This window comes from Vidua macroura, chromosome 1 (genome assembly GCF_024509145.1).
Source record: "Vidua macroura isolate BioBank_ID:100142 chromosome 1, ASM2450914v1, whole genome shotgun sequence".
NCBI classification, from domain to species: domain Eukaryota; kingdom Metazoa; phylum Chordata; class Aves; order Passeriformes; family Viduidae; genus Vidua; species Vidua macroura.
This window is the reverse complement of record NC_071571.1, coordinates 107455032-107475363: the sequence shown is the minus strand read 5'-3', so window position 1 is coordinate 107475363 and position 20332 is coordinate 107455032. Positions and strand designations below refer to the sequence as shown.

The 20332-nt window shown below is 39.7% G+C and overlaps 1 protein-coding gene and 1 long non-coding RNA gene across 6 annotated transcripts in view; one reads left to right on the top strand and one right to left on the bottom strand.

The window, feature by feature from the left end:
• Positions 1-20332, top strand: part of TMEM241 (transmembrane protein 241) — a 54776-nt gene that overhangs the window by 23708 nt on the left and 10736 nt on the right. For all 5 annotated transcript variants that reach the window (XM_053987119.1, XM_053987110.1, XM_053987126.1 and 2 more), the window contains exons 11-13: positions 2570-2604; positions 3932-4001; positions 6691-6784. In XM_053987119.1, the coding sequence (XP_053843094.1) occupies positions 2570-2604; positions 3932-4001; positions 6691-6784 (199 nt within the window). The remainder of the gene's footprint in view (positions 1-2569; positions 2605-3931; positions 4002-6690; positions 6785-20332) is intronic.
• On the bottom strand, positions 17231-19594 carry LOC128812630 (uncharacterized). Its single transcript, XR_008438778.1, has 3 exons — positions 19489-19594; positions 18375-18512; positions 17231-17502 (listed from the first exon to the last, which is right to left on the bottom strand). It is a non-coding gene; the product is annotated as an uncharacterized LOC128812630 (long non-coding RNA).

Genomic DNA, 20332 nt, shown 5'->3' with positions numbered 1-20332 from the left:
TTCTGCATTAGTGTCCTACTACCTAGTGGTTTTTTTCTCGTAATCTTATATTTTCTTTTAGTCCTTCCTGTTCCCTCACTTTATATAAAAGGGGAGCCAGATTTCTCCCCGTTAGCTGGTGAGGGGTAGCATGAGAGGAGGAGTAGTAATGCCTGCCTGGCATGTTGAGGGAGACATAAATGTCTTAGAAGCAGGTTGTATCACCTCTTGGGCTTTCTCCTGTGCTGAGGCAGGTAGAGATATTTCACTTCATGCTAAGAACCTGCAAGAAAGTTTCAGTCCATCCCAATACCTGTTCCTGTCTGAAATTTGTTCACAAAGTCATGCCTAGATGGCCTAGCAGCCATTGGTGAGGAGAAAACAAATACAAGAGAATTTCAAATGAATTTGAATAAAGGGCACTGACAAAGTCATGAGGTAAAGGCTCTGCTCTATGCAGCAAAACTACATCTGGCTTCTGGAAGAGCTGCTAATCTGTCACTTTTGTGAATTAAAAATGCTGCAGTAGATTTTCTGCAATAGGGGAGAGCAGCTTTGCAGGCATAAATTGCTTTTCTTGCTGACAAAACCTGTTTTTATCCAGAAAGGAAAGCACGAGTGACCCAGCCATCAATATTGAGTACATGGGAAAAAGAGGAGCAGAGAAATCCGGCACGCAGAATTTGTTTTTGCTGCAGCCTCATATCTATCCAGGCTGTCCTGCTAGAAACCTCTGAATCCCTAATCTGGTTTTACAGCATCATCGTGTCTTTTTTACAGATGCTTCATTCAGAGCAGAGCTCCAGAGCAGCTGTAATGCCATCTAATCCATTTGCCTTAACCTGCCCTGCACTTCACAATTAAGGTTTTTTCTTCTCCTGTTATTTTGTTTGGACCAAAACCTGGGATGTCTGTTAGGGTTATCAATTCCTCTTGGTTGCAGAAGGAAATTTCTCTCTGACTATTTCCCAGTCTCAGTGGGTTTTTGTTTACAATGTAATAATTCAAAAAACAAGTGGAGAAATATGGTTTAGACCTACTTCTCATCACTGTTGATACAGCTTCACTTTCTCTGTCAGTCTCCTATTTCTCTGTTATTCAGTCAAAAGCAGTAGACCTTTGCTTCCTTTTCTCTCTTTACCAGGAAATGGAGGAACTGAGCCTGTTTATTGTGAATTACTCTTGGCATCCCTTTACAGGGAGAGCATCCATGTGTGGGGAGGAGGGGTAGGGCAAATTACCTATTGTAAGTGATCTGCTTTGCCTTGTTTAATACCTTTGTGGCAATAACATCTTTTAAAAACATATGTAAATATTGAGAATGTGAATGTACTATGCCATCTGATGCCTTTCAAAGACTTACAAAGTGTGAAGCATAAAATACCTGCCTGTCTGTCCCTCATAAACCTTTTCTTCCTTCAGCCTATTGTGTTCCACAGCTGATTTCAGTGACAAGCTTCCCCCCAGGGCTTCCTTGGCCATGGGATTTCCCTGCTCTTTGCAGTTCCTTTTGCTGCAGGTGATTCTGTGACTGGTGCTGGGGTCCACTAAAGGTTGCCAAGGGCAGGTCACCAAGCGTGGAAGCTTGGTCATGTTGGGACTAGCTGTGAGTGACCGGGTTTGGAAATGGTAGCTGTGTTAACACTGGAAAAGGGAGTTGGCCTGGAATGCTTGAGCATTCATAACATTAATGAATGTCTTTTTACCTCTGTAAGTGTAGTGCTTGCTGCTTACCAAAAAGCAAACTATTGAGATACTCTTTTCTTCTTCTCCTGCTTGTCCTTAGTGTTTGTCATGGATGTATGTTGTTGGTAACTGGAAGAAGCTGTAGCTCTACAGATGTGCATGCTTATCACATCTCACAGCACCTTGGAATGTTTTTGTAGCCCTCTGACCTTAGAAGCTATTTGGAATGAAAAATGTGAAAAAAAAAAAAAAAAAAAAAAAGATAAATTTACAAGAAGAATCAGTAACAGTAAAAAAGGCTCTGTACAACCTATAGTGGAAATTCAAAAGGGTGAGGTCTTTGTAAGACCTCAGAAAACTTAAGTGATAATACTTCAGATAAAGAACTGATCACTGCTGGTTTTCTTGTTCACTTGTATCTGGAAAGTGTGAATAATTTGGGCTGGTACTTGGTTTTATTTTCATGTGTTTTTAAGCTTGTCTACATGCAATATTCAGCATAATATGGAAGAACAACCATACATTGCAATTTTGGTGGTTTAAAAATGGGACAGCAGGAAAAACTTCTTTGCTGGGAGGGTAGAGTGGCCCTGGCAAAGTTACCCAGAGAGGTGTGGAATCTCAGTGCTAGTAGGTTTTTGAGAAATGCCTTTTTAAGACAGAACCAGAGGGCTTCATCAAATATTCATGATAGTCCTGCTTCAGGTCAGAAATTTTATTAGGTGACCCCAGACATTCCTTTCCAATCAACTTGTGTTTTCTTTTAAGTGGTATTTGTGTCTCAGTTATTCTACTTAACTGGAATAAGTTTCACCATGAAAAAACAAACACAAAACTGTCAATTTATAATCTTCAGCCCATGTCATATATTCTGTAGCATCCAATTAATTTTTCTTTTTTTTAGTGTAGTGCTGTTGGCCTCTGCATCCCATCCAGCAGGTACAGTGAACTGAGTTCTTCCTTTCTTAGGTTTCCATGTTGCTTTTGCTTTCTGTGCATGTTTTTAGCGACCAAACCCTTAGGATTTTAGCCCTGAATATGACCAATAATATGTTATCATGTAGGAAGAGGAGAGAAGGGTATATAACTTGGTGTAAGTTGCATGATATTTCCCAATACCATTCTTAGCTGTCCTTTGCAAACAAGCAGTATGGGACTGACAACAAAGAACAGTTTTTGAAGTGGTGCATGGTAAAGAACAAGGATTCCCTAAGCCAACATGTCCTCTTCAGCGCAATGTCCCAGCAGTCCAGATACAACTGAGTTTCCTTCTCTGCATTGTCACCATTGCTATGCAGAGATTTTTTGTGTTTTTTTTTTTTTTTTTTTTGTGTGTGTGTTGTTTTTTTGGTTTTGTTGTTGTTGTTGTTGTTGTTGTTGTTGTTTTTTGTTGCTTTCATAACACTGATCCCATTGCTTGGGCCCATAGCAGGATTTGAAGTAGCAGCACATCAGGTGGTAAACATTGAGAAATTTAGGATTTTATGGTGGCTACTATTCCTACCTTCTGGTGTGTTCATAATTAGGAGGGTAAAGGTGGTCATCTGTTGCTTTTGTTTGTTCAGACAGAAAAACAAAGAAGGAAGCATTTAAAGAAACATAAATTCTCCCTTTTTCCTGGTGGTGCAGACTGTGTATATAGGAAACCCCCACAGGACAGACTTACATGTTAAGTGAAACAGTCCTGCATTTCAAAAAGTTAAAGATGGAGCTTCATGCAAATCTGTAGAGCCTGAAGGCCAGAGAGCTCCTGGAATTGTCACTAAGAGCACCCAAGCCCAGGTTCCTGGAAATGCAAGTACTCAAGAGCTCTACTTAGACCTAGGAGAACTATTTAAACCTCTCAACATGCTCTGTGTTACAGAGTTCAAATGCCAGAGGGGGAAGCAGCCACCATATGTCTGTGTTTCCTGTTGTTTCAGTAGGAGCTATCACATGCTGCGTAATCAAAGAAGTGGATATGATACATGTCTGTCCACTGGCAACTGTTGCTTAAGCAGGACCTTCTGAATACTGGAAAAGAATAAATACTCTTAGGTATCCCTTTTCCCTTTTTCAACCAAAGGCAAGAACTGGCTAGAAGCAAGGTCAGAGAGAAATCATTAAACACACCAGAAATGTGGAAAGCATCATAAATGAAAAGTCAGCCAGCTGTAAAGGCTCAAAGGAATGTTAAACTAATAATGTTAATGTAATTGCTGTTGCATTGCTTGTAACAGTGGGTAATTTTTTTCCTACCTACTGAGTGTATTGCTTTGTCCCTCAGGTGATCTCTTCAGTGCCTTGGATTTTCCATTTCTGTACTTCTACAGGTTTCATAGCAGCTGCTGTGCCAGGTAACCTCTCTATAACAGGTCATGTAAATGTTTTCAAAATAAGAGATTCAATTGAGTTCCAGCCTATACTCTCAGTTAAAAACTTTGTAGCATGTAAAGCCTTATACTAGTTTCTACTGCCATAAGCCAGTAGAATTGCAAAGAATAAATCTTTGCATGTCTGTGGGTAAGCATTTGATGGCCTGAGATTCAAATGTGCTGAAAGTATACTTCCTTGAGTGAGTGCATTCTGATCGCGAGAGCTCCCAGTCACCAGTAAAATAATGTTTACCCAATGTAGTAAAGCTTCGATACATAGCATCTCTCAAACACTTCTGAAGTCAGATTAGCCCAAACTTGCTGTTTGCAGCAATTACTAAGTATCAGTCTTCAGCTGTATATTGGTGTCCATGGATTTATTTGCCTGTACATCTTGTTATTTGGCAGAATGTTGTTTTGGGTAAAAAAGAAAAGCTTTAACAAGCATTCCATTATTTTCAGCAGTAAAATTTCACTGCATATTGGCATAATTCTCACAGGACAACATAAATATGTTTCCTATAGATCTTAATTTTTTAAAAACTTCCTATCTTTCCCCCCCAGTCTTTTACCAAATTAAAGTAATTTTTTAAGAGTGGGGAAAAGATATTTTCATGCTAACTAATGGCAAAAATATTTCCTGAAAGGGATTTTCTGACTTGTATCTGAATTTTCTGTTGAAAGGGTATATTGAGAATGATTGTTAAATAATTTCCAATGTACATAGGTTTTTGTTATGTTTTGCCAAGTGTAGTCTATCCACACTACAAGTAACTTGCAGTTAGGTATTCTGTAGGTAGGTGAAATCTATTTTTGTTGAAGGTGAGGTCTAACTGCAGGCTCCAATGGATATCTGTCTAGCCCAGATATTCTTCTCATTCACTTCATTAGAACTTTACCTCTGTGGTAGCTTCCCACTTCTGTTTCCATTGGCCCACCTTCAGTACGTGTGTAGTAGATAGCACTGTACATTACAGGAAGGGGAAGGAATGGTTAGATGGAGAAACAAACATCTCAGTTGCTCTCCTACATTTTATAATCTAGTGTCTTTGTAGATATATGGGATTTGGAGGAAATACTGTGCAATGCAAGGTAAGGGCAATTCATGCAGCTAAATCTACTGCCTCTGCAGAATGTCTGAAGCATCAGCAGTAAGGTGCAAAGTGCTCAATTTATTTAATGAAATAAATTGCTGTTAATTGTGGCATCAATATTTTAGGTATTATATTTCACTGTTTCACCTTTTTATCTCTTGAGTTGCACTAAATATCTTCAAATCTCCATGACTGAGAGCCCTTCACAGCAGGGCAGAAGATCTGAAATAAACTTAAGCTACTGAACTCTTAAAAGTATGGGCAATGTTGGTTCATTGAAGTCACTCATTTCTCAGAGTGTAATGCTCTACTGCTCAGTGCTCCATTCTCTGCAACAGGTTGCTGAGTTTAGGCCTATCTTTTGTCATCAAAGCAGCATCTACTTCCTTGGCTTCAGACTTCACATACATCCCAAAGGATCTTGTGTTATGGCTCAATGCAAAAATTCCCAATGCCTTCTACTTCTGGGAAGCTATCTTACCCTGCTCTTTGGTGCCTGTATGGACATGCAGCTGAGCTGGAACTTGGCCACATGTGTTACACAGGGAACAGCACTTGGCTGGTATACTGGAGCCCAGCACAGAACATCTGACCTGAGGAGCCACCATTTTCCACCCTTTCTGCTGCTGTAGAGAGTGGACCAAGTGCATGGCATCTCTATCCAGAACATCATACCCTCTGTGAACACCAAGGCACCTTTTGCTTTACAACCCGTGTGCTGTGTTGATCCTATCTCCTTTCCCATGCAGCTTCCCACAGCACTTTTTAATTTCTTATGCCTCACAGTAATTTGTGCCTTACATATTTTGAAGCCCCTTTCTGTTCCCTGCTTGCTGGTTTACACTGTTCCACTGGTTCACAATCAGTGGGTTGTACGTATGTCACAAGTGAAACAAAATCCAGAGCCACATCTCATGAACTCCATAAAGTCTATTGAGATGTGGAACAAAATTTCCTTAAGGGTAGTCTTGGCTACAGGAGTTCTGGGAACTGCTGTCCTGTAAGACTTAAGAATCAAAATTCCCTTAATTGTCAGCAGAAAACTTAGGAGTATCCTGTTCCCAGCATTACTGAGCCATCTATTTGTTATACAGTAGAGATGTATTTGACTTCCTAATTGGAATTTTGGCTTCATTAAGTTTAAACAGCTTAAAAGCTTCAGGCAGAAACTTTCCAGTGGTTATTTTTTCAGTTCAAGGCTCTGTGGAGGTTGAAGTGCGTTAGTTGCCAAATATGTGTGGTTCCTGCTGAAATTAGCATTGCTGTTATTCAGAGCCATTTCAATGCCTGAAGTTGATATTTCACCTCATGTTTTCAATAATCTCTACTTTTCTGATTATGCAAGTGCATTAGACACCAGCCATAAGAGTGTCAGACTTGCTTTATTCAGATTCTAGTCATTGACTGAACAAAACACTAGGTGTACTGAACATAATGTAAGCTTCTTGTCCACCAGCTTTCATTCTCCAAATGGGATTAACACAGCAGTTCTTCATTAGGAAAACCAAGATGTCTGTAAGAGGTTGTTTAGTTGAAGTTAAGAGATTTTATTAACAAGCTTTCCCCATCCTTTGCAGTGGACTGTTGGGATTCTTTCTGATGTTGCACACAGTGAAGCTAAAAAGCAGCACAACCTCAGGGCAATACGCAGCCTGGAGTTTCCTTGCAAAGGTAAGAGAAAGACCCTCACAGGAACACTGTGCATCTCCCAGGAGAACTGAGGAATTTCTGTATCTCTCTCTTCCTTTTTGCTATTCCTCCTTGATGCTTCCTTGATTCTGTTTGTGCAACCTGCACGTAGAGCTGTGGCAACAAATACCAGGTGTGTAATATCCCAGGATCATTATCTGAGATGAAATACTGTGTGTAGACTGCATCTAATGGAACTGGGATGATTATTGCAGCTAAGGATTTGGACTATTGAATCCCAGTAATACAAACCTATACTTTCCAGAGTTTTTTTGGAGAATTCTTCTTCTGTGACTGTGTACACCAGCCATTTTGCACTGTGTCTTTCTTGAGCCAAGAGTTACAGCTAATTCCCTGAAGTTCAATACCAGAACTCTCACTGTTTTTGTTGCAGGAGAGACCTGAGGATGTAATTTGCCTTGACATTACCAGGGCTTTTGATGGTATGTCTCACAATATTTTTATATAAAAATAGAGTATTACAGTCTGGATGGGCAGACTACTAGAGGGGTAAAAAAAAGGTTGGAGGATCAGGTTCAGAAGGTAGAGGATAATGATTCCTACTCTAACTGGAGTCTTGTGGCAAGTGGAATGGCACAGGAATCTGTCCTGGGTCCTTTCCTATTTAACATCTTCTTTGAAGAATGAGAAGAGTGTACACTCACATTTTCAAGGGACACCAAACTGGAAGGACCTGTCAATAACAGTGGAGAATAGGGTTGCCTTCCAGAGGGATCTGGACAGGCTGGAGGAATGAGCCAACAGAAATCTTAGAAAATTCATCAAGGGAAGATGTGAAGCCCTGCATGTAGGAAAGAAGAGTTGGTGGCAATAATGGAGACTGGAAGACTGCACAGCTGGGAAGCAATTCTGTGGAAAAGCACCTGGGATTTTGGTAGACAGCAAGCAGGACATGATGCAGCAGTGTGCCCTGGCAGGTAAAAAACCCCAAAGTATCCTGGGCTGTACTTATAATAGGATAGACAGTAAATTCATGGAAGTGATCGTGACCTTCTCCTCAGCACTTGTTAGTTGACATCTGGAATAGGGAGCCTTGTTTCAGGTGCCTCAATACAGGGAAGGTATTGATAAATTGGAATGAGTTTGGCAGAGGGTTGCCAGGAAAGTCAGGAGACTGGATGACTTGCATTTTGGGGAGTGGCTGCTGGACCAGACTTGTTCAGCCTGGAAGAGGGACATCTTTGGGAGCACCTAAGAAACAGCAGCCACCCAGTAGCTATGGAGAAATCATCCAGAAGACAGATCCAGGCTATTCACAGTGCTGTGTAGTGGTGTGTGAAATAAACAGAGAGATTCAGATTAGATACAACGGAACATTTTTTCACCCCAAAGACAAGTCAGGCAAGGGCAGAGGCTGCCCAGGAAGGCTGTGCTGTTTCCGTCTTCGAAGATTTACAAGACCTAACTGGATAAAGCCCTTAGCAACCCAGTCTGACCTCCTGAGGTCCATTCCTTCTGGAATTACTCTATGATCTGTGGATCTGGGGTCTGGCTGTACTTTATTTAAGCTATTAACAACTCAGTTTTTAAATTATTGGTGGTGAATGCAGTCAAAAGAGCTTCTCAGACTCCTTTTCTCTGCTTATATTTTACTTAGTTTCGTCACTTTCAGCTAGGTCGTCTGAAAACCACAACCTTCCGATGTGGTTTGTGATCTCACCTTTCCTACTACAGTGAATGAAGCTGTTAAATTATCATCCCCTCACACACACCCCAAACCATAGATTTGCATAATATGCGTCTTTAGAAACTGTAGTCAAATTAGTCTGTTTTTTCTGGGGATAACAAGAGTGTAGTGATATGACTTGGTTTGTGCTTTGTAAGCTGCTCCCCACTGTACAAGTCACATGGCTTTTCTCACTACTGTGAATTCCTTTCAAACATTCTGACTGTGCAGATTTTAGTACCTTAGCTTTCTTCTTACTGCGTGGTAGCAAAGTCAACTGATCTAAAACTTGCTCTTGAGTCTTTTGTTGTTGTTGTGCTGGTTTTTTTTGTTTTGTTTTGTTTTGTTTTTTTTTGTTTTGTTTTTTGTTTAACATTCTGGGGTGGAGATTGTAATAGCTGGCTCTGATAGTAGGTGTTGTGAATGCGGGTAAATGGTTTTACATGTGGTATTTATGACCTACTGGAAAAAAATGCAAGCAAAAATGTGTTGTGAAATATATTTTAAGCATATTTGGGTCCATCCCAGTGGAAGTGGATCAGAGCCATAAAGTCTGGATTAGATCAAAATTTTCCCAGAGTTCAAGGGTTTCTAGATTGTGGGGGTTTGGCCATCTCTTGACATAAGTGATACAAAATTTGTTCTAGCCGCTGTTGTCAATGAAATTATGTGCCTTCATAGCAACTAAAAGCTTGTCCCTGTGTCACTGGAAGAATTTAATCTGTTCTTCAGCCTTAAAAGTGTATGCTTTTTAATGTACATTGTTTAATTATCTTGCTTGGAAGGTTTTTGTAACAGAGCAATTAGTCCTTTTCCTGTTGCAGCTTCTAACCCAGTGCTCAAATTATATGTCTTATCTTAAGTTTGAAGAGGGCAATAATAATGAATACATGGGATCTGTCTGTAGCACTAATAATTTTACCAACACTAGCAGTTTCCTGAATGTCTTCCACTAGTTTTAAAGCTTGCTACTTCACTTATTTTAGGGTTCTACCTTACCCATTTAAGGACCATGAGGAGCATGGAGGAACTGCTGCTCCAAGAGCTGCAATGCAGTTGATTTGGGGTTAAAAGTCAGTGAATGCTTGAAAAGTTTGGAAGCACCATACATCAGTTTTAGAATTGGGATCAAAGCAGAGACAGACACAGACAGGCAGAAAGAAAGAGCTGAGCTGGAGCTTGCCTTAAGGGTAGGGGCTGATCTACTGGCTCCCAAAAAACTCTCCCAAGGAACCTTGTTTCTACAAGGAACTATAAATTTATGTACTGTGCAGTTAAGATTTGAGTTCCATCTGTCTGATCATTAATACTACTTCCTGCAGGTGTTTGAAAATGGTAAAACTATGTACTGATCTAGCTCAGCATTGTCCAGGTATGAGGGCTGTGTCAGTCACATCTTAAATCACAGTAAGTGCAGAAAAGCAGCATAACTAGCACTGTAAAAATCTGCTTAAGTCTAAGTGTCTGGCTCCCTTTAAAAAAAAAACAGAAATGGAAGGAAGTTAATGTGGATAAAGAATAAAGATAGAAAGTATTTGTATCTGGACTTGCAGAATGGGATCCAGTGGGGAAAAAAAAAAAAAAAAACACCTCTGGTCACAACAACAGCTTTGTGTTCCCACATGAGCATTTTTCTTGGATTGAGTAGTGCCCTAGATCATCCTCCTAATCTCTCAGACTGACTGGAGTTTTCACCAGCAGTTGGAAAGGAGCAACGTTTGAGGCCAGAATATGTTTATCTTGCAAATGAGCCAAGAAGGGAAAATGCTGTAGTCCTCAGACAGCAGCACAGGCCTCTAGGGAGGTGCAGGGAATCGGAAAATCTGTTTTCCATTTGGATGCTTTGTACCTATGTGACTGAGGAGCTGGGGCTGAGATCGTTGTCACAGCTTCATTTCCAATAAATTAACCATGAGATCTGATCAGCTCTGCTTTGCACATCCAAGGACACATTCCTTATGAAGCCCACATATTTGGCCTCCCTGCCCTCTAATTTTTCATTCACTTAAAAACTGGAGCTGGGTTGTAACTTGTTGTTATGATCTTTACTTTGGCTGTGGCAACTTAATCAATGCATGAGGTTTTTAAATTCTTTCCTGTAATGATTTCTGACAGCTCTCATGTTAGGGCACTGCTTTGCACAGAGACAGATGAAGCACAGGTTTCATCTGTGTATAAAGTCCTGTGTGATAATTATAGTGACAAATGCTCTCTGCACTTTTTCTGTGAAAGTAAATAGTGTATGTATTATTCATATCTGTATAAATTCCTGAGAAATGCAAGAAAAAAAAATCAGTGAAGTGATCTGTATAAAAAAAAAGTTTTTAAGAAGTCCAAGAAATACTAAATGCTTTGTCATAGCCTTGCGCAGATTTAATCCCCAGAAGAGCAAGGATTTGAAGCTGTACTGAGATTTCTTGTTTTAATTTGAAAGCTGTGTTAGTATCCTGGGTCATGTACTGGAAAGAAAAAACTGGAGATGCTCATATATACAGACAGAAGCATCTGGTGAGAATGCTAATGAGCTCTAACAGTGCTGTCAGTGAGTTTGTTTTGATTAAGGTTGCCAATCTATATCTGGTGATGAAGCATGTTAGGGTCTCTAAAAGTTAAGCAGCAGAAATAATTTAAATTGTTAACAGAATGGAAAAATTGAGCAAGATACTGTTTACTTATGAATTTGTATTCTCGTATTATGTTTAGTGTTTTCCTAAAAAACTTGTACTAGGGAATTCAGCTTGTTTCCAGTAAGAACCTATTGAAGCAGCTTGTTATAAACAGGAAGAACAAAGGGGAAGGTCAGTGGATTTTGAAACATCTTTTTCTTCCTCCCTCACCTGAAGAAAGGAAATTCAATAACTGAAATTAAGTTGCATTGAGGTCTACTGATTTTCCTGTGCATGGGTTGGAAGGAAATATAGAATAATCGTATCAAGTTTTTCTATATTTTCTATATAAACATCCCAGGCACTGTTATGTAATCTATAATTTATCTGAACAGTGTTGGAGGCTCCCTAGTACATAAAAGCATCCTCTGACAGCTGCTTTGGTTCCTTGTTTGTTAACTTTAGATGTGTATGCCCCAGGTCATCCTGTATTTAATGCTGGCTGCCAGACATTGCGAAAGCAGCTTTGCAGGAGTGTCTGAAAGCATCTCTTATCTGTGGGTTCTGTGTACCAGCTGTACTTATACTCCAGCAGGTTTAGTCTTCCCCACAAATGAATAATGGCTGTTCAGAATCCCTCCTGCTATTCAGAATGACTCCTGTAGTCTTTGATTTTATATTTTCTGTCTGTGTTTTTGCTTCTTTGCTCCTCATGGTGTCTTGTAGAGAATGGATAGACTAGATCCCTCTTCATGTCAGTGCAAAAATAATTGATGATATCCATCTTAATGGTTGGAAAAATACTGATGTTTTTATTAAAGCAGAAATTCTCTTTTTTCTGCTTCTAATAAAATGGAGAGCCACAACTGCAGGCCTTCTGGGGCTCCTAGCCTTGTTATGCTCGCTGCACCTCTCTTCACATATAGCATTTCACATGAGAATTTTATCTGCTGTAATTCCAGGGGCAAACCAAAGAAGAGAAATAAAATGAATTCATGCTTTTTTCCACATTGTTGCAATCTTAAAGACTCTGACAAAACATTTGCTTCAATTTGTATACCTCTTAATTCCTTTCTCACTGCTGCTTAGCATGCAAGTGCTAGAAAATACTCTGCTGGGGGCTATTTACTTGCAGGAAAAGAGTCCTGCCATGGGTACTTTCTGAAGTAAATGTCTCTCCCTTGCTCTTCTCTGCCTTAATGGAACAGGATTCTGGAATTTAAAAATCTGTTTAAAATTTTTATATGAATATCATAACCAGAACAAGAATGTGTTTGGTTTTCTGGCACTTGCCCACTTGGTTATAATGTAGACTGAAGTAGTGTCTTTGCATGATGCTGGCTCAGGAAAAAGTGACAGTGAGATTCTTGGCTGAAAATCCCATTTATTTATTGGCTTGGACCTCATAAAGCTTTAGGCAAAAATGTCATAAACTCCCATTGAAATTCCATAAACACGGTGTGTTTTCATGCAGCGAAGATCCTGCACTTTGTGCAAGACTGTCTCAAGATCTCTGCTCACCCAGCCTGGGAAAACTGTGCAGCTGCAAGCCAAAGCCCTGTGAGAGAGGGAGAATTGTGTCCTAGACCCATCTGGACTCTACTGGTAGGAGCTCTTTGTGGCAACAGTGTGGTTAGAAGTGCATCTCTGATCTGAGAGAGGAAGGTTCTGTGACCCTCAAGTTCTCAAGGATTCCAAGAAGGGGTTCATAAAAGCAGAACTGAACTTGTTCCGTCTACACACCTTGTGCACTGTCATGTGTGTGGATGTGCACACATACATGGATAAAGACAATTAAAAATGGTAAAAATCCCTATTGCTTTCTGATTGGTCCTCACTCTATGAAATATGTACATTTATTCTTGCTACATATAGTTGATTCCTGTGAGTCACCATGAAGACTATGCAAATACCTTGGAAAAGAAAATGTGTTTCTCAGCTGAGCTTCAAGCAGAGAAGGCAATCAGTGTGAACTTCACTGCATTGTAAGGGTCTGTATAAAGACTAGTTGCTGAAACCTTGAAAATACCGGTTTAGGGTAGTTTCCATGGAGACATCTTCATAGTTACATTGTAGCAGCCAACACTAATTACGCCATATAATTGCTGGGGAGACGTCAGTCTCCATAACAACTTCATTGTGTGCTGCATGGCCACTAAGCTAAGTGACACAGGCTCCCTGGTGCACTGTTGCAATTTTAGGAAGCTGTCTTGTAAGAACAGGGGAGACTTGCTGGAGATTTTGAATTGCCAGGTAATGGAAAATTTTAATATTGTGAGGGTGGTGTAAATGGCTGACAGTTGTGTATCCACTGAAAAAGCCAGCTACACAGCTTTTGGGCATGACATGGTCACACAAAGTTATGTGTTGTGACTTGGGAGGGGAATCGCAGCACAATTTTCAGCTGTGCTTAATACAACAAATCCAGTTTCAGCAGACATTGAGCCCTAAGAGATGCTCTGAAATAATTTGTTTCCTTTTATCTATTATGATATCAATTTAAAGTGTATGTTTGGCACTGGCGTGTTCTTTAATGTAAAGCTAAAGGCAAAACCGTGAGCTTGGAGTATGTCTTTGGAAGATACTTTTCCATTCCTAGCCTTGACAAACCATCTCTATATGCTTGACAGTACAAAACAACAGTTCAAAAGTAAATTTTTTCGAATCTAGCAGAATTTTGAATTGCAGAGAATGCAGGTTTATTTGTTCCTCTGCATAATAGATTCCTAGTCTCCCATGTTTTTATTTAGTCTCCTGGAGTTACTAGCATATGGAGAGCTGAGGCTGGGAGATGAATCATTATTGTGACAAAGAGAAGTCAAAAGAATGAGAACTGTTTTGGAAGTCATTTCCGTTGCTAATGCACTGATGTAAATGCCAAAATTACATGGGAGAACTGTGCACTCTGTAATATACTAATGTTGAAGGCTCCAAAGCTAGCTAAGGCTGGGCTTCCAAAACCAAGAAAGATATAGCCACATTCTTCTGCTTTGCTGGTTCTCTGTTCTTTTCAAAATGTGCCCTGTTGATTCTTAAATACCTTCATGGGTGAAATGTTTTCAGGCTATCTCACAGATCCTGAGCCTTGACATCTATGGTAGACACTGGGTGTCACACTTCAGGTGGCTTCCTTCAGGAACTTCAGGTGCTGCTCTCTGAAACAGGTCCCTGTGTCTTTCTCTTCCTCCCCAACTCATACCAACTCTTTGCCAAACCTCAAGTGCATTCATTTCTCAGTCCATTCTCAGTCCTATACCTGTTTAAGGATTAGATTTTTGACTTTCAACAAAAGTCAGCAACCAGCCATAGAGCTCTAGGGAAGGCAGACTAAATGGATTATGTTCTGTTCCTGAAATATGTGGTACCCAGGGAAGTTACGTAGGCTTCAGAAAATCTCAGGAGGTGGCAGTGGGCTGTTCTTCACCTGTACACACGTCTTATAGCATGGAGAGGAAGAGTGCAGATTTCAGCTTTCTCTATATGCATGTTGCTGTGCATGGTTGTTCTAAGGGGCCAGAAGGGAATGGACCTGCCTTGCAGAGGCTTCCCCAACTCTTTTTGGAAATGGGGGGCCAAGAGTATAGTCAGCTATAGTCAGTTCTGTCACTGTCTTCCCGTGCATGGGACACACAGAGACTGCTGAGAGTGTAATAACCTTGTGACATTGCTCATAAAAGGCATTGCTCAAAATTGATCAACTGAATAAATGTTTTTAAAAAAATTTTTTTTCAAGTATCATATTTTTTAAAGTTTATGATGTAATATTTTGACCTTTTAAACATTTAATGTTTAGAAAGCCCTGGAAAGGCTGTCATTTTTAAATGGAAAAATAAAACCTTAAAGAAAATCAATTCTTCCTTGCAGTCCGTAGCATAATAACAGTAATAATAGCATGTCACTTTCTTTCCATTACATCATTACTAAAACAGCATAAACACACCAAAGAATGGCAATGCAGAGACTGTGCCTCTGTTATTCTTGTTGGGTAGTATGGAAAGGGGTCAGTAGGGAGATTTAGTTATCTTCTCTGGGAATTTTTTGTTTATGAATTAGGTTTTCCCAAAGGAGCTGTGAGATGGGAAATACAATAGGAAATGGACCTTATACGTGCATAGAAATACCAAAACTGTAAGTGTCATGTGGGAGAGAGGCTGATGGAAACTTGCTATTTTTGCTAGCAGATTTTTTAAAAAAAAACCTTGATTACGCATTCCAAAGTTTCCTATGCTATTTTGATACTGCTGATATCCTCCACAGAGTTCTGAATTAGTCATGGCAGAAAAATGCTTTACATCTGATAATGTTGACAAGGAACATAGGCACTTCAGGTGTGTTTATAGATTTTAACAATGGAAAATTGCATTGCGTTTCTTTTCACTAAAATATTCCCCTTAAGCTGGGCATCCTCGTTGGTTCTCACAGCCCCCTTGAACCTTTTCAGCGGCATTTGGGCTTTCCATACATAAGAAAAGCAGCATGCATAAGGTCTGCTCTCTTGTAGCAGTGACACTGGGGGCAAGGAGGGGTTTGAAGATGCACTCAAGAAATGCACAGATCTTGAACTGACAACAGCCTCAGTCTGCAATGTTCAGCATGAGACCTTCAGGCAATCTGGCATGGAAAAAGCAATCTCTGAGAATGTTGCAGCATCCCATTCAGCACACCCCACTACGGCAAAGGGCTCCAGATGTGATCAGTCTTGGGCTAGTCCCCATCTGGATCTTTGGGCCAGTTATGGCAGTGACTTCAGAGTGCACAGCTGGGTGGGTATTCACCTGCCTGAGGCCTATGTGGAAAATAAAAGTTTGCTATTGGATTCCTGGGTTGCTCAGGGGGCATTTACTGCTCTCAGACTTCTCATCTGTTTTGTGAAAGTTTTATCTAATGTACACGCTGCCTGCTGGAACCAGCTTTTTCTTTTCTCCTGGATGCCAGCTGAGCCACCACTGAGCTGCTGCTGTGGAGGTCATGGTTCACCTGTTTGGAAGTGCATCCTCTCCTGCAAGGCAGTTATAGTAACCGTTCCTGATTGATGCCCACTCATGGGCATCCAGCACTTGGGAAGAAGATAGTCATAGGCAGATGCTGAGCTCATTCCTTCCCAAGGAGCCAGCTCCTTTCTTGCCAGATATACATAGCAAACTGTCAGTTTAGCTGTTAAATTCACCACTTAAGTGTGACAACGAAAATCATGGTTGTTTCATCTGAATTATCTTCATGATCTCATGAGATGAAGAATAACTTGGAATGCCAGAAGGCTAGCTCTTGCTGAGCTTAACATGAAATGAAGTGTATTTTATTGTGGTAGTTTGCAGCAGCAGTACAGCTGACTGCTGCTCAAAACTGAAAATCAATACATCTCAAAACAGATAGAAAAAGTAATTGTTTTACACAGTGTACCATATTACTGATCAGTAAAATTCAGTGTCTGAAAGAGAAGATAATACTGAGACTGAGTAAAATAAAGAGAGGTGTATATTTTTTACAGGCTTGGATCTGCTTAAAAGGTTCCAGGGACTGAAGAAGTAGTAGACATTATATGGAAGTTTTTCATGGAGAGAAAGGGAAAGATTAATAACTTTCATGCCATGTAATGGCATGAGATGCCATTTTTGCCATCATGAGATGCAAGTTAGTATCAGCTAAGGTCAAGATACAAATACCTCCTTTTCTCTGATGTGCACATTGATGCCAGACTTGCTGCATTAGGGGAGAATCATAAATTCTCCCAAATCCTCTGCCATCATCCAATACTTGATTAAACCTTATCTTAGTCCAATCCAGTTTTTGTGTGCAGTCCTAGTAGGTAGAACTTTACAACATGTTGCTGTTGAAATGCTCATTCCATTGCACAAATATTTAATAATTCATAAAATATGAACAAGATGATGAATCACATTGCCCTGTCAGCTTCTGAACTTAGAAGTTTCAGGGAGAGGCTAAATGTCAGGAGCCATTTAAGGCCTTTGCAGTAATAAGGCAGCATATAAGCAAAAGAGCCTCTTTGACAGGCTGAAAAGATACAGGAAAAGTACAGTTAAGCATTATAATGCATGAAGCATCTACAGGAAACAGGTGGTGTTGGATCTTAAATTTGGTGAAATAGCAATAATGGGCAAAATGCTTCTCAGCAAATTCAAAGAAAATCAAATTTATTTGGTATAAAGAAGCCTTCTTGTGTCCTCCATTAAATGACTTCTGTTGTTCTTACTTGACAAAGCTTCAGCTGTATGGATTGTGCCTCTTGTTTGCAGAACTGACCTGAACAGATGCTGTTAGTCTGGAGCATGTGCACACACCTGTTTGAATCATGATTGATTGTGTTTCCATATCAGCAAAGCACACTTAGGAACAGCAATTGCAAGAATTGTGCAGGCTCTTCCCTTTGTGTCCTTAGAACTGGAACTCTGAAAGTAATAACAGTATCTGGATTATAGATGGGCACATTTAAGAGAAATATTTAAAATATGAGCAGAGGTACTGTTAAAATTGGGTTCTGTACTATAGCCACTTTATAGGCTGAAGATTGGTGTCACTGCTCAAGCTCTTAGTCTTAGAAGGGAAAATGGATGTTTTGGCCATTATCTCCAATAGTAGAGGGCAAATTATTCTCCTTGTGGCTTTGCCTTTCATCAGAAATTCTAATTGTTATGTCTGAGTGTGAAGTGGCTAGTTGATGTTCAGAAGGAAATCACTGCAACCCCCATAATTTTCAACCCAATGTGGTATTTTCCAAGAAGCAAAGAGTTTTGATTTTCTTTAAATGTCTCACTTTTTTTTTTTGAGGAAAGCAGAATAAGTTACAATGTGCTTGTAATAGTTCTGTCCTATCTCATCAGTCATGTGTGTTTATGTATTTCTGTGGTGTGTATATATATATAGTACCTATTTATATATAAATGCATATATAGATACATGTTTATACAATGATAGATGTAGGTCTTGCTGAAAAGGAAGAGTCTTGTCTTGCCTTGTTCCTCATTGATCACTAAATGTGACCATGATATCCTGTTTCTCATAAGAGGAGAGTTTTCTTACATAGGTTCTATTAATTACACTCTGTAATCCACATATCCTTCTTTCCTTACTGTTCTTTAACACTATAAGATGTTTCTGCAACCTAAAATAATCATCCTATCTTTGTGGTGGCTGTTGTAAAGTTTAAAAAAGAGAGTGACACTGGAGAGACAAAAAAATTAAGGCCAGGATTCAAAATGGCCATCTATGAGTTATATTTAGTCTTGGTATGGCTGAGACCGGCAAGATAGGTGCCACATACCTCGAAGAGGTGAAGGCAGAGGATTCTCTAGAAGTGATTCAAAGGCAAGAAACGAAAGCTTAATGGTTCATTTTCTCCTGCAGCCAAACTGCTGATGAGATGCATCCAGTGGAAGCACAATTGTTTGGCCACTTTTGTCTTATACGGAATCAAAAAATGATTAATTAATGATTAAGTTAGACAGCAGTTCACAGTTCTTTTGATATTCATATGATGCTCAGGTTTAAAAACTAGTTACTGTAGCATATTAATCTGAAAGGACTGTACATTGATCATGTATTAATCTGGTAAGACAGGATGCTTAATGATTTTAAGGAAGCTTTAAGGATGCAACCACCTATTGGTCCCACCTTGCACTTGCAGGATCAGCATTGTGGTTGTATTGGTCATCAAATACTGGAAACAAAAAGAACTTACAGAAAACAGCACTGAAAAAATCTTCATAAATATGATAGAAAGTAGAGGATGCATACCTAATTCTTTAAATACTGGAACTGCATATAAGTACCCAACCAGCAGAGGATTATCTTCTCTCTAAGCTACAGATATACTAGCTATATATATAGATAGCTATATATATAGACTAGGGCTAATTAAGAAATCTACTTTCTCATAGCAGTCAAAAAGCTAATATATAGAAATACTCGTCTGCAGTACAGAGATTATTGGTTTAGGCATTTGTAATGTAAAAAAGAGCAGCCACCCTAAAATATCTGATGATTTTTCTAGAGGCATGCATTTGTCCTGCTCTTGTGAAAATATTTTCGAGGGCAGGTTGCTGATTGTGTGTCATGTGACCTACCCTCTCCCTCTGCTTTTAGTATGTTCTGTATTTTAAACATAACATGTCGGTGATTTTAAGCTTTGTCAGAATCTATTGCTATGAAAAACAAATAGACTCATTTACACTAGAACTAAGTTTTGTCATTATCATTAGGCGTTTGACTGCTAAGTCATGTTGAAACACTGGCTGCTTTTGAGTCACAATACATGGAATTAATTGTGTTCCTCACCCCTGGAATTTACCATCATTGCTTTTATAATACTAAGAAAAAACATAAAAAAAAGAAAGATAAAATATAAAGAAAGGGCAGAAGAGAGTGACCAAAACCACCTTTTAGAAAATAGATGCTTTAGAGAAGGAGATGAGTGCAGGCATTTGGGCAAATACGAAATAAATGTTCTCAAAGAAATTTACAGTAGCTGAAAAAACTTCTGTGTGGCTGGATCAAAGCTGTGTGGATCATGAAGGTACTGACTGTCACCGTTGCCATGGTGCCACTGTTGCCATGGTGCCAGCATCACTGGGTTATCCTTTAAGGAGCAGCTTGTATTTGAGAAGGGTTAAAGGGTTTTCTTTCTTCAGAAGAGTGGAGCAGAGTCCTCCTATGAGCAATGTGCACCTAAGTATGCTGTAATGCATGAACTCCTTGTGTTGTCTGCTGATTTCATAGGCTGACAGTCTCCAGTTAAGTCTGTCAGGGGATGAAATCCCTCAGGGCATGCCTACACTTTGGTCAGGCTGAGGGTAACACAGCGGATGTGCTCAAGTTAAACTAATGGGCAGAATTGAGAGCGAAGCCTGTTTTGCTTTCCCCTTTCCTCCAATCTATTTCACTTTGAATTGTTTCTTTCCCTTGTTTGGGCTCCTCAGCTTTTCAGGTAGGATCATGGCATTGCTATTTCTTTTGGGAAGAGCCATTATTTTAGTGGTTCAAGGCTAAAGCTTCATTACCTTTCCTTGGAAAAAGTTGTGTGGCTGATTGAAACCCTTCCTTGTCAGTGGATTTACTAGTAGTGCTCCTTCAGGGGCTGCATTATCACCTGAAGCCCTTATGTTAAGCAGCAAATTTTGTCTTGCTTTTTGATTGGTAACTACAGACCCTGAGAACAAAGCTGAAAGATCTCAGACTTTGTTTCATTTTATTGATTAATACAACTAAATGAATATCTAGGGA